Source organism: Cucurbita pepo, chromosome 11, assembly GCF_057944985.1.
Source record: "Cucurbita pepo subsp. pepo isolate OVF chromosome 11, ASM5794498v1, whole genome shotgun sequence".
Taxonomy (NCBI): Eukaryota; Viridiplantae; Streptophyta; class Magnoliopsida; order Cucurbitales; family Cucurbitaceae; genus Cucurbita; species Cucurbita pepo.
Genome location: NC_141808.1, coordinates 2,437,659 through 2,449,838, shown reverse-complemented (window position 1 = coordinate 2,449,838; position 12,180 = coordinate 2,437,659). Strand labels below are relative to the sequence as shown.

Genomic DNA, 12,180 nt, shown 5'->3' with positions numbered 1-12,180 from the left:
TAACATTCAAGCTTGTGTCTAAAAGATCAATGATCTTTAAAGAGTATATACTATATCTCTAAGCTTTTAATTTTATGTTTAAAAAATCTCTAAATTTATAAAATGTCTAATAGGCAACTCTAAACGTATAGTTTTGCCTTATCAGATAAAAAGGGTCGAAAGACAATGCAATTCAACAAGAACAAGCACAAAACGATAGCATTCTACAAGAAAAAGTACAAAATAGTTTGAGTTGTGCAAATATAATAAATTTTAAGAAGATTTCCATTTTCATATCTAGGCCACATTGTAGTTTGAATGTTTGATTTTCTTATTTGGATTCATCAAACTTAAGAGGGCACTTGAGCAAGACTAGCAGTTAAAAAAGAGTTAACAGAAAGTACATACTTTCCCGGTTTCCATGATTGTTAGCAGAAGTAGTTTGAAGTCCACAGACAAAATGCACAAATGATACCCTCTTCTCTTATTCCCTGTCAGAAATTAAGGAAGAAAATGTCAGAATGCCACCTGCGAGAGCATCCTTCTGCAGAAATCATAACGTTAGTCATTAAATTATTGAAAATAGAATAGCAGAAACATTGAAGAAAGAAAAAGAAGCAGAAGGATGAGGAGGAGTTGAAGGAGAAGAAGGAGAAGGAAGGAGGTGAAGAATAAGGAAGAAGAACTCGTGATGGATAAGATTGAAGCTTTGGTCTCCAACTACCGTGTAACAGCCCAATTCCACTGCTAGCAAATATTGTCTTCTTTGGGCTTTCCTTCAAGGTTTTTAAAACGTGTCTACTAGGGAGAGGTTTCCACACTCTTATAAAGAATGTTTTGTTCCTCTCTCCAACCGACGTGGGATCTCACATACAGTCACATGAGGGATCTCTGGGTACTGCTGATATTTGGGTACTGCTGATATTTAATAGCAGTTTTCTTTCTCTTTGCATCAACAATACCATCTTGAGAATATTCCTGCTGCCACCCTGTGTTTGTTTGTAGGTAAGCTCAAAACCCTTTACAATGGGACAAAGATCCCATTGGGACGACCAAGGAGATGGATAAGTCGTTAGAAATTTCTTCCGAGTACAAACATTTCTCCCACCTGGTCAGGTGGGAATGGACCTCTCTTCCTATTCAGTTTGGGGGGCTGAGAATTGGCTCCTTTAAACAAAGAAATAATGCTATCATATTAAAATGGTTGTGGAGGTTTGCTCAGGAGGAGGTGTTATGGAAGAGGGTCGTAGCTAGCATCGGCGACCTTGAACCTAATGATTGGGCTACTTCTGGTCTGGTCTGATAGGAGGCGTTATGGATAGGGGACTTCACTCTTGAACATGACTTATCAGATCCTTTCAGAATGTCAGATGCAACTACAGCTAATTGCTACAACAATGAGAATAATGGGTGAGATCTTGGTTTCTCTATCATCCGGGGTTTTTATGTTACAATATCAGCTGAGAATATTGATGTAGCCAAAGTGTTCTTCCTTCTCCAACATTTATGTTTTCAGTTCTTCAAAGCATTGAGAGACTAATGCAGTGTATCACAATACAAGACTATAAACAAATGGCAACTTCTTGCCATATCAATAACAAATTTTTTCCACTTTCCCGATCTTCTGTTTTTTCCTCGCCCTTGTCACTACTTCCTCCCACCAACCCCACGAGTCTCACCACCACAAATGAGAATCAAGCTCCGCAATGAACTACCAAAATGATTGAAGGTCAATTTCTTATCCCCATATTTTATAGAACTGTCATTTGCGCCCTTAGACACTGATTGGCTAGGGGAAACACACTTAGTCCAATTTAAGAAAAATAATATTATGAAACAAGAGGAAGAGAATTAAGCTAGACTTTCCAAGTAATGAAGGTAAAATATCTTCATTGTGCCCCGATTATCCTTGAACACGTTCAGGATACCTTAGTCTTTAACGTTTTTAGGATTAAATAAAAGTAAATAAGAACAGAGGAAAAAGGATTTTTCTGGTGTAGTGATACCAAAAATGGGTTCCTCTTTCATTCAATGATTATGTACCTTATGCCCTGCGGAAATATAACAAGATCAAGGATGAAAATTAGAGAATAGAGAACTGGGTAGGAACTAGACTAGAGACTACGGCTAAGCTCAGCAGACAAGACACAAAGAGAAACTAAACTAGTCCGATCTTCCTAACGACGACTTAACCCATTCAACTGCACCATAGTTTTTTAAAAAAAGACAGGGAAGAAGCCTGCCAAGTACACATGTTTGATAGTTAAGAAAAAGGCCTGTCCTCTTTATGCAAAACTAGAATACATATTAGATAAACATCCGAAGCAGAAAAGCACTTGATGGGACAAGGTATATATCGCTAAAACTAACCCAAGCCAACATGAAGCTTCTGTCAAGAGAGTTCCAAGAAGAAGCAACAAAATAAGTGAGGTCAGAAGATTCAATTAAATCCTTAGGCTCACCTTAAGAAAGCTCACTATTCCTCTTTAACTATACACCAACAAAGAGCTTCGCAAGCATTCCAACAAAGAATTTATGCCTTATTACCCACTTCAAAAAGTGCCTAACCTTTTAATCTCATCTCATCTTTTCTGCTAGGTAAAAAAGCAGAAAAGGATTAGTACATCAAATATGTACAACAAATCCTCGATGATATTTTGACTCATCAATGGTTTAGGAAATTTATATTTCAAGAAGCTTTGATGCAGATACTAACAACTATGAGGAAGACATCGACAGAGTAGAGATGAATTATTATCACTGGCAGTCCCACTTGAGACTCCAGTTGCTAGGGCTTATCAGGAATGAAACTCAAAAACACCCTTATATTTTGGGAACCAGTCATTGAAATATTTGTTTGAAATCAACAAGCTGAACAAAGGCCATCTTATCAGCTGGAAGACAGATTTTTAAGTTTGAACTCAGTTAATACTTTCAGGTTCATTTCAAATCTATGATAGAGCCATGGAAAGGAAATAGTACTCGCTTTGATTTCAGCTGAAGGATACAAGACTCACAAACATTCAGAAGGAATCTCTGCAAAAGAACTAGAGCATACTCTCTAGTTTCGGCCACTTGAAACCTAAACTCTTTTTTTGTTCAGTATGTGAATAATTCGGTGTCATATTCTCTTCACAGAATCTACTAGCCGACTGACTTCACATTCTTTTGCTGACTTCACATCTAATTACAAACTATGACAAAAGACACAACTACCCCAAGTAAATAGTAGCAAATTGCTCCCCAAGTCGTCATCAATTACTTTCCTCCTCATATTTTGTCATCAGAAGTATCAAGTAACAAAATATAAAGGAAGGCCTCAACAACTTTTCATTCATGAGATCTCATCTTCAACTTAGAGAAAGTCCAATTATCCAACAATGATTGAGCTAAAGCTTACATTTGTCACAACCATACAATTCAAACAGTTAACAACCGGATTCAGAAGGGTAAAGATACACTTTAGACAAATACAAAGTCAATAATCCTAATGGAGATCTTAAAAGAAAAGGAATAAACCAACTTGAGCATAGTTCAACGAGTCACATTATTATAACATCAACCAAAAGATCAGAGGATAAATCCCGCCCCACATATTGTTGAATCTAGTGTGTAACAAAAGAAAGAAATTCTTAGCAAAATAAAAATGCTTTCTTATTTTCCTTCCAATATCATAATATTCGAAACAACAGCCTGATCCAACTAAATTTGGTTGATAAGGTAAAAATGGTAATATATTTAATCTTAGGTAGGTGGTTACTATGAATTGAACTCATTCCTTCAAAGTCTTTGGTTATTTACATTGGTTATTTACATGGGACCTTATTGACCACTAGGTCAATCCTTGGTGGCTTATAAATGAGAGGAAAAAAAATTTGGCTAACCTTATTGTGGTTCTCAACTAGGAAGCAAAGACTATGTTTTAGACAAAGTGTCCATGATGGACACAAGTACTTCAAACACGCTCCAAACATGTGTCCAACATTCTAAAAAAACATGTCTGAATTAAATATCCTTTTTTCTAATTCCAGACACTGATTTGGAAAAATTTTAACCTAAAGATTAAGGGAAAAAATAGAGATGCCCTTATAAACTCTAATCCTTATATATGGATCATTCATGAAGTATTAGGATGACATCTTCTTCCCCTGGTCATAGCCAACTAAATCCTTTTAAACCTTTTTTAGTTTTAAAATATCATTAATTGACTTAACTTTGTATGTATTCTATTTTCATGTTAAACTTGCATGCTTTATCCATAAAGAAATATTAATATATGAATAGATACATACATGTATTCTAAAAAAATATGTCTCCAACATGTTCGTGCCCTACTTGTTTTAGAAATTGACGTGCCATCATACATGTGTCATGTTAATATTCGTGCTTCTTAAGTTCTCAATAACAAATGTGTAACAGCCCAAACGATGTGGGATCTCAATAACAAATGTGTAATATTCGTGCTTCTTAGCAGATATTGTGCTCTTTGGGCTTTATCTTCTGGGCTTCCCCTCAAGGTTTTAAGATGTGTCCGCTAGGAGAGGTTTCCACACCCTTATAAGGAATGTTTCATTCCCCTCTCCAATCGATGTGGGATCTCACAATCCACCCCCTTGAGGGCTAGGGTCCTCGCTGGCACACCGCCCAGTGTCTGGCTCTGCTACCATTTGTAACAGCCAAACCCACCGCTAGCAGATATTGCCCTACCTCCTTGGACTTTCCCTGTTTCATTCCCCCCTCCAACCAATGTGAGATCTCACAAAATGAGTCTAGTGGTTTCCATTGTGTTTTAAAATTATAAAATGGAGAGCTATTTGTAATCAAGCCTACTTCTGGACTGCTGCTGGATACATCAACCATTTACCTTCTTCTAGTAAACTTTTGATAGGCATACTAATTCACTTTTTAATCAAAACATGAGTATGCATAAATAGGACAAAACAGAAATATTTTAATTGGTTGAATACTGAACAGTATAACTAAATGAACGCAATGGAGAACTAATAGTAGACATCAAACCTATAGGTTATTCTTTGAATAAAAATAGAGCCCAGTACTTAATGAAAATTCATCGTTCAATATTATGATTTTTTCTTCTTGTTCCGTAAAATACCAAGCTTTCATTAAAATGAAGGGAAAAATAGGCAGGGGAAAAAACAAGAGGTGCCCACCTAGCCTAGGAAGGGACTCCAGTCATTTAATATCATGACTTATTTATGTTTACCAATTCATACACTCATGTACATACATAGTTTCAATAAAGAGTATCTTACACCCAATCATCAACGTGCTCTCACATTGAATTCGAAACAATGCAAAAAGTTCACAAGAAGTTCATAATAATCCTTAATTTCCCCAAAAAGGAACCACTGAGATATGCCCACAGAGAAATTTTTTGGCATGAAATTTTTGTTCGTGTCAATTATATTAAGGTTGCGAAAACAAAACAGAAATCAATGTAGTAAAAACATGAAGAGAATGCACCAGAGGGTCATACCATTTGATGAGCGAGCCGAAGAGGAAATGCTGCATGATAGGAACTTTCTCCAACACCTCCGCTTTATACATTTTGAGCAACCCACTGTTCACCTTCTTCCAAGCAGGAACCCCACTGATATCATCCAGCAAAGGAGAGTGCTCCGCAAACAGACCCTTCTTCACTTTCTTCACGAAAGCAATACATGAGAGATAGAGATACTCAGCAGAAAAGTTTTCCAAGATATCCGGATTGTGAATGGACTTCGGTTTCATATATTTATGGTCAATCAATTGAGAGGACCCGAAAATGAAAGGTAAGAAGTGGTAGTCGTCAAGACCCCAAACCCCGTGCGATCCCGCCGGCTCCAAACAATAAACCAATTGCAACTTTCTCATTAATTCCAGGTACTTGACGAACACTCTAGCCACAACAGCGTGATAATCTTCTTCTTTAATAACCCCCAACCTCGCCATGCAATACAACCAGGCAGCGAAATTAGTTTCGTGGCCCGTACCGTAATCGATACGGCTCGAATTTCCGAAGCTATCAGTGAAATACGGTACTAATTCAACAGTGGCGGATTTCTGATCGTCGGGAAGCAACCGTAACATGAAATCGTCGCTGTTTTCGACCAAGCGAGAGTGCCAAGTTCGATACGAAATATTGCCATATCGAGCTGCTTGCTCCGTGGGAGGAATTTCATCGACCCAATCAATCAAAGTGCAAAGCATTGAAATAATGGTATTCACGGTGTCCGATTGATGGCAAGGATCAGATATTTTGTGGCCACGCATGGATTCAGAGAGGGCGACAATAAAGCCTAGGAAATTCTTGCCGGAATCAGAATCGTTAAAGCTACGGATATCTTCAGGCGATTGGATTTTCTTAGAAGGAGCTTGAAAAAGAAAAGGAGGCGAAACGGGAAGTACCTTCTCCGAGTGAGGAACGGGAGAGAGAATTATGGCTTGTCGAGACTGTTCATTCGGAGGGAGATTGACAGCCGGAGCTCTAATAGGTCGATAGTTTGGAGGCGGTGAAACTTCCGACGACGACCAGGAAGGAGGCGGCGGAGCAAAGGTGGTAGGACCGCCGCATTTGCGGCAGGTTCCACATGGCGCAGTAGAATCAGCATGAGCGGAGGAGGAGGAAGAAGAAGATGGCGCCGGCGGGCACGAAGAGTCCGGCGATAAAAGGGTTTGATGACACTGCTGTTGTTCCATTGCTACAGAAAGTGAGGTTGAATCCGATTGGCGATGGTCAGTCAGATCAACTGGTGAAGCGAAACAGAAGGTGGCTCTCTACTTCTCGTTCGGATTTTGATTCTTTCGAGCCGCTGGCCCATGAAACCATTTTCAAGCCCAATCTTCTAACCCAGATAGCACCATTGATGCAGCCCGCCGCCCAATGCAACTTCAATTATAAATTAAAAAAAATTATAAAAAAAAATACGTTTATCTCGAACCCTTTTAATTTTTAAAATTGGAAGATTTTTTTTTTTATAAATATAATTCTTAAAAGTTTTTATTCTAAAAATTTAATGTCTCTTTATATTCCGTTTATATGAATAGCTAAACGAGCTTGAAGCTAGTGCTCACACAGAGTTTCTAGAACAGTCTCTACGTGTTTCAGATGCCAAATATTTCCATCGATTGCTTATTTCGCCTCTTTTGTCGTCAAAGTGCGTACCGAGCCGATCCAGTCACCCATAAAAAATTCGAGTTGTGCTTATTACTATTACACAAACTCACTTAAAGGCATGAATACGTAAGGTCAAGAGGTAGCACTAATCTTCGAAAAAAACAACTTAGTCATAATCTATTGCCTAAACTTGATTTAGGCACGATTAAGGACCATGGACTATCCAATTTCCACTAACTACTAGACCAACATAAAAATAATAGCGGATGACAAGACCAACATAATTAGTCTCGAGTGAATTGACATAACGTGTAAATGACACTGAAAAAGAGAATCGGTTCAAATAAATATTCAAAATTCTCTTAGATTTTGACAGCTAGATTCCACTCGGTTGGTTCAATTATTCAACGAGATTGGACCACGGTACACGTTCGAAATCAAGAGATGTTAGAACTTTAGCTCTACACATCTCTAATAACCTCTCGGTACGTTCACAATTATAAATTTTTTAGCTCGAGTTCAATCGTACCGAAATAAATCATTTGAAAAGCAAATAAAAGATTTTTTTTTTGTTGCCATTTCTATTATAATCCTCGAAGAACAGATCCTACAAACAAATGAAGAAATCAACGAATTTCATATCGTATCTCGTAACTCTAAAATTTTACAAAAATCCTCAAACCAACGTCGAGCAAGCCGCCGTGGAAGGATCATACAACGCCGGCAGCAAGTACTTCCTTCCATTAGCGCCATTAGCATTATAGCTCCCGCCGGTAATGGAGTCCGTCAACAACTCCCCGGCGTAACCAGGATAAGCCCCTTTCCCATAAACACCGGTACAGGCCGACGCCGCCTCCAATGGAGCTTCCGCCGGGCCTTGAAAGTAGCCATTCCCAAACGGGTTAGTGACAGTCCCAGCCAAAAGACTTGCAAGGTTAATAACAACACCGTCCATCCCCACATCGCCGTTCGGCGCAATCAACGGCGGCGATTGTGGTCCGTACATCGGCTGGTGAAACGGCCAAGCGCATTGCCCTGGACATTGGGTCTCGGAATTCCCAACCCAAATGTAAGCAAACTTCTCATTTTTACCCTTAGCGCCGCCGTGGGATGCAGAGCCGTGAGTCCCACATCGACTCATACAGAACCCATCAACAGTGACATCAGAAGCCGTCAAAACGACATTAATCGCGTTTTTCCGGTCACCCATTGAAGCCAATTGAACGATTTGCTCGTTGGTGAGCGATTTCCCCAACGAGTAATTCTCATCGAGAATTTGCCGGCCAGAGGTCAAAAACAGAGGAGTTGATTTCTTCTTAGAAGACATTGCGTAATACTTGTCTGTAATCTTCCACCATGTGGTGACCGACGGCTCGCCGACCTGAGACCGGGAATACGACAGGGAGTTCACAAAATCGGAGACGATCGCCTTCTGGGATGGCTTGAAATTTCCATACCAAATCAGATTGACACTGATTTTGCCGGAGAGAAGAACGCCGTTGTGGTATTTCAGCATCTGATCCTGAACGACATCGTTTAGCATCCGGGATGCAGAGGAGATTTGGAACAAGGAGATTATAAAGAGGAAGGGAATCATTGGTGCAGAGGAAAAAGACGCCATTTTTATGAACAGAGGAAGAAGATGAACTCTGTGTTGTGGATGAGAAGATGAGAGTGGAAGGGGGTTTATATATACAGGTGGAATTTTATTTATTTTTTAATTATTAATTATTAATTTATTATTTTATTTTTATTTATGGAAATAAATTTGAAAATTTTTGGTGGGTTTATTAAAGTGCGTGGACAGGAAGCTGAGGTGGAAATTAGCTTCCCATTTACGATTGCTGAAAAATTAGTCAGCAAGTAAAGAGAACAATTCCCTAGGCAAATTTCTTTTAAGCGCGTGTAGTATACGCGCTTCAGTTTGTCGAGTTCACGTTACCATTGGAGCGTGGACTACACGCGCTACAGAACTCCGTGGGAGGGGAAAGTAAAATTTCCGGATTTTAAACGAAAACGTGTGTTACAGCGGAGAAATTATTTTTTTATTTTTTTTTTTATTTTTTTGTTCCGTTTTGGTTTCGCTACGGAACAAAAAGCATTACAGCTTAGATACAGTAGGCATGACTTTTTAAAAGGTCGAGAATACCCTTGAGAGAAAGGTTGGAGGTAGGGGCAAAATGGGGAAATTAAAAAAGGAAAATTGACAGGCTGGAGGCAGTGCATGAATGTGTAAATTCATCATCGAGAGGCGTAAAAGAATCCAACTGGCAATCGGTAGTCGGTATCCAATGGTAATAAACACGTGACTTGCACGTGATATTTGACGCTCCCAGTTTTTGGTAATTTAATTCCCTTGTGATAATTCCACGTAGAGCCTGTGGATTGGCTACTCTGGTAGCCGGTAACCCCTTCCAGTGAAAGTCTTACTGGACCTCCCAGCTGGCAATGGCCAAATAATTCTCAAATTCAAAACCTAATTTCAAAATTTCCTTTCCAAAACTTATTTTTATTTATCCTGTAAAAAAAAAAAAAAAAAAACAATAAAATATCTATCAATTTTTACATTGATATGATTTATAACCATAATAATTCTCGAGTAAATCGTTTAACTTTTAGAATAATTTCAGACTAAAAATCAAAATAATTCATAAATTTTGAGTATTAAATAGGGTAGTAAATCCAAAATAAAAGTCCCAACAAAATTGGGTGTAAACCTTATCCAAAAGAAGAAGACGGTTATCTTGCCAACCAAATACATGAGATTCCACATACTACGATGTCAAAAGGTGTGAAAATTTTGAGGGTAAGTCATAGACAATATCTACTAAAGTGGACTTTAGTTGTTACAAATGGTATCAAAGCAAGTTATTAAACCGTGCATGACACTGATCCAAATAGGGCTAGATCCTCTCTCTAGTAAACGTGCTATAAAACCTTGAAGATAAGCCTAAAAGGAAAATTGATCTGTTACAGTTGAAGTGTCAGCTCGTTCGTAGGCCGCATGCAGCGGAGGAGGATAATAAGGGATTGGTTTTTGACCAAATACCCTAAATTTTAGATTCTCAAAAGCTGTTCCCCCTTCACAAACACAATATAAATTGGATTAAATTAAACTTTATCTTCTTTTTCAGATCTAATCCTTAAATTTTGTTGTCTGGGTTGTTATATATATATATATTAATTTATTTACAGCTCAATAGTCCAGTCACATTTTGTCACGTGATAAATTATTTCAATTAAACTAAGTTTTAATTTAATTTTGGTATGTAATTATATCACATTGCAAAAAGATGAGTTACAGAGCAGAGGAAGAGACGTGTCCGTGAAGAGTGGAGGCGATTTAGGTGAATGCCTTTGGGTTGTGGGGCTATTGGGATTTGTCCCATGGCCTGCCCTAAGTCAATGCCACGCCGCCCTTGGCTCACGCTAATAGGCGATATTGTTGAGGATTATTGAAAGTGAGTCACACCTTGGTTAATTTAGTAGAAGATTATGAGTTTATAAGTAAGGAATACTATCTTCATTGTTACGAAGTTTTTTGGAAAGCTCAAAGCAAAGTCACGAGAGCTTATACTCAAAATGGACTCATACCATTGTGGAGAGTCGTGATTCCTAACATGGTATTAGAGTCATGCCCTAAACTTAACCATATCAATAGAATCCTCAGATATCAACAAAGAATTGTGAGTCTCGAAGGTGTAGTCAAAAGTGACTAAAGTGTCGAACAAAATGTGTATTTTGTTCGAGGGCTCTAAAGAAAGGAGTCGAGCCTCAATTAAGGGGGAGGCTATTCGAGAGCTCTATAAGCCTTAGGGGGGGAGGGGGGCTTATATGTATTTTGTTCGATGAGAGGATTATTGGGAGTGAGCCCCACATCAATTCTTTAAAGTCATTTTCGAGATCACTGTTATTCAGATGTGATATTCGTTCATTCATTACTTCTTACACCCATTGATTGTGTGTGTACCGATTTGAAGTTGTCGAATTTGAATGAATGCACGAGATTCTCCCAACCCCATAACTCCATTATTAATAGCAAATATACATAACTTTTAGAGTATGGGATGGCTATCTCCATAATTCAATCCTTCATCTATAAAATTGAATATGAATTAAAATAATTGAAGGAAACAAGACAAGAACATACTGTGGGATGCGTTGTGTTGGGAATGAGATGCCCAACAGAACAGCCTCCGATGATGAATCAATGTCCTGTCTGTCCACAAATTCCATTGCCCATGTGAATCTCAAACTATCCCATTAAAAAAAAAATTAAAACCCAACAATTCCATTTTGAATTCAATACCTCTACACCAATTTTATAATCATGTCGCGACGTAACGAGTGACTATTATGACATTGATGACCATAAAAAAGTTCGGTAAAGTTTACTTTCAAGATCATAAATAGTCATTCATGTTATTGCTTTATTATGAAGATTTTGTCACGAGCTTGTTCCTTTGCATTTTTTGTATTTAGATTTGCATGGTAGAGTCATTCAAGTTGTAACGCCCTAGATCCACCACTAGCAAATATTGTCCTCTTTGGGCTTTAGCGAAGACACTGAGCCCCGAAGGGGGGTGGATTGTGATGTCACACATTGGTTGGGGAGGAAAACAAACCACCATTTATACGGGTGTGGAAACCTTCCCCTAGCAGACGCGTTTTAAAGCCTTGAGGGGGAGTCCGAAAGGGAAAGCCCAAAGAGAACAATATCTGCTAGCGATGGATCTGGGCCGTTACACAAATATTCTTGATCAAACTATATTGTAGAGTAATTCGAATCACGAGTTTCAAAATAAGTTATATTTACTTTTATAATCATCAAGGTAATCCTTGATTCCTATAGTTTTGGGTTTTTTTTTTTTTTTTTTTAATATTATTTAGATCTAAAAGTCTCGTTCTTCTACATGATTCAAAGTGAAAAGCGATGGTGTTTAAAGAACGACATGTCGGGGAAGGAAGGCGACCCGAGCTGTGAGCCCATAGTGCATTTTGGATAAGGGCAAGGACATTTTATTTTGGCGTACAGATTCTTGTGCGCCAACCCATTATTGTCCTCACTTTATGCTTTTTCCATT

At 38.4% G+C, this 12,180-nt stretch overlaps 2 protein-coding genes across 4 annotated transcripts; both read right to left on the bottom strand.

Annotated features, from left to right (window-relative positions):
* Positions 1-226: 226 nt before the first annotated feature.
* LOC111805073 (uncharacterized) lies at positions 227-6,781 on the bottom strand. Of its 3 annotated transcripts, none has more exons than XM_023689947.2 (2): positions 5,477-6,779; positions 227-523 (listed from the first exon to the last, which is right to left on the bottom strand). In XM_023689947.2, coding segments are annotated over exons 1-2 (1,203 nt in total). In that variant the 5' UTR covers positions 6,679-6,779; the 3' UTR covers positions 227-522. The 3 variants fall into 3 exon arrangements, with proteins under 3 accessions (XP_023545715.2, XP_023545714.2, XP_086984255.1); XM_023689946.2 differs by having other exon boundaries at positions 227-470; positions 5,477-6,778; XM_087128129.1 differs by lacking the exon at positions 227-523 and adding an exon at positions 926-1,690 and having other exon boundaries at positions 5,477-6,781.
* Positions 6,782-7,637: 856 nt separating this feature from the next.
* LOC111805304 (protein PHOSPHATE-INDUCED 1) lies at positions 7,638-8,755 on the bottom strand. Its single transcript, XM_023690306.2, has one exon. It carries the CDS (start codon positions 8,715-8,717, stop codon positions 7,773-7,775), a length of 945 nt encoding a protein of 314 aa, XP_023546074.1. The 5' UTR covers positions 8,718-8,755; the 3' UTR covers positions 7,638-7,772.
* Positions 8,756-12,180: the final 3,425 nt, after the last annotated feature.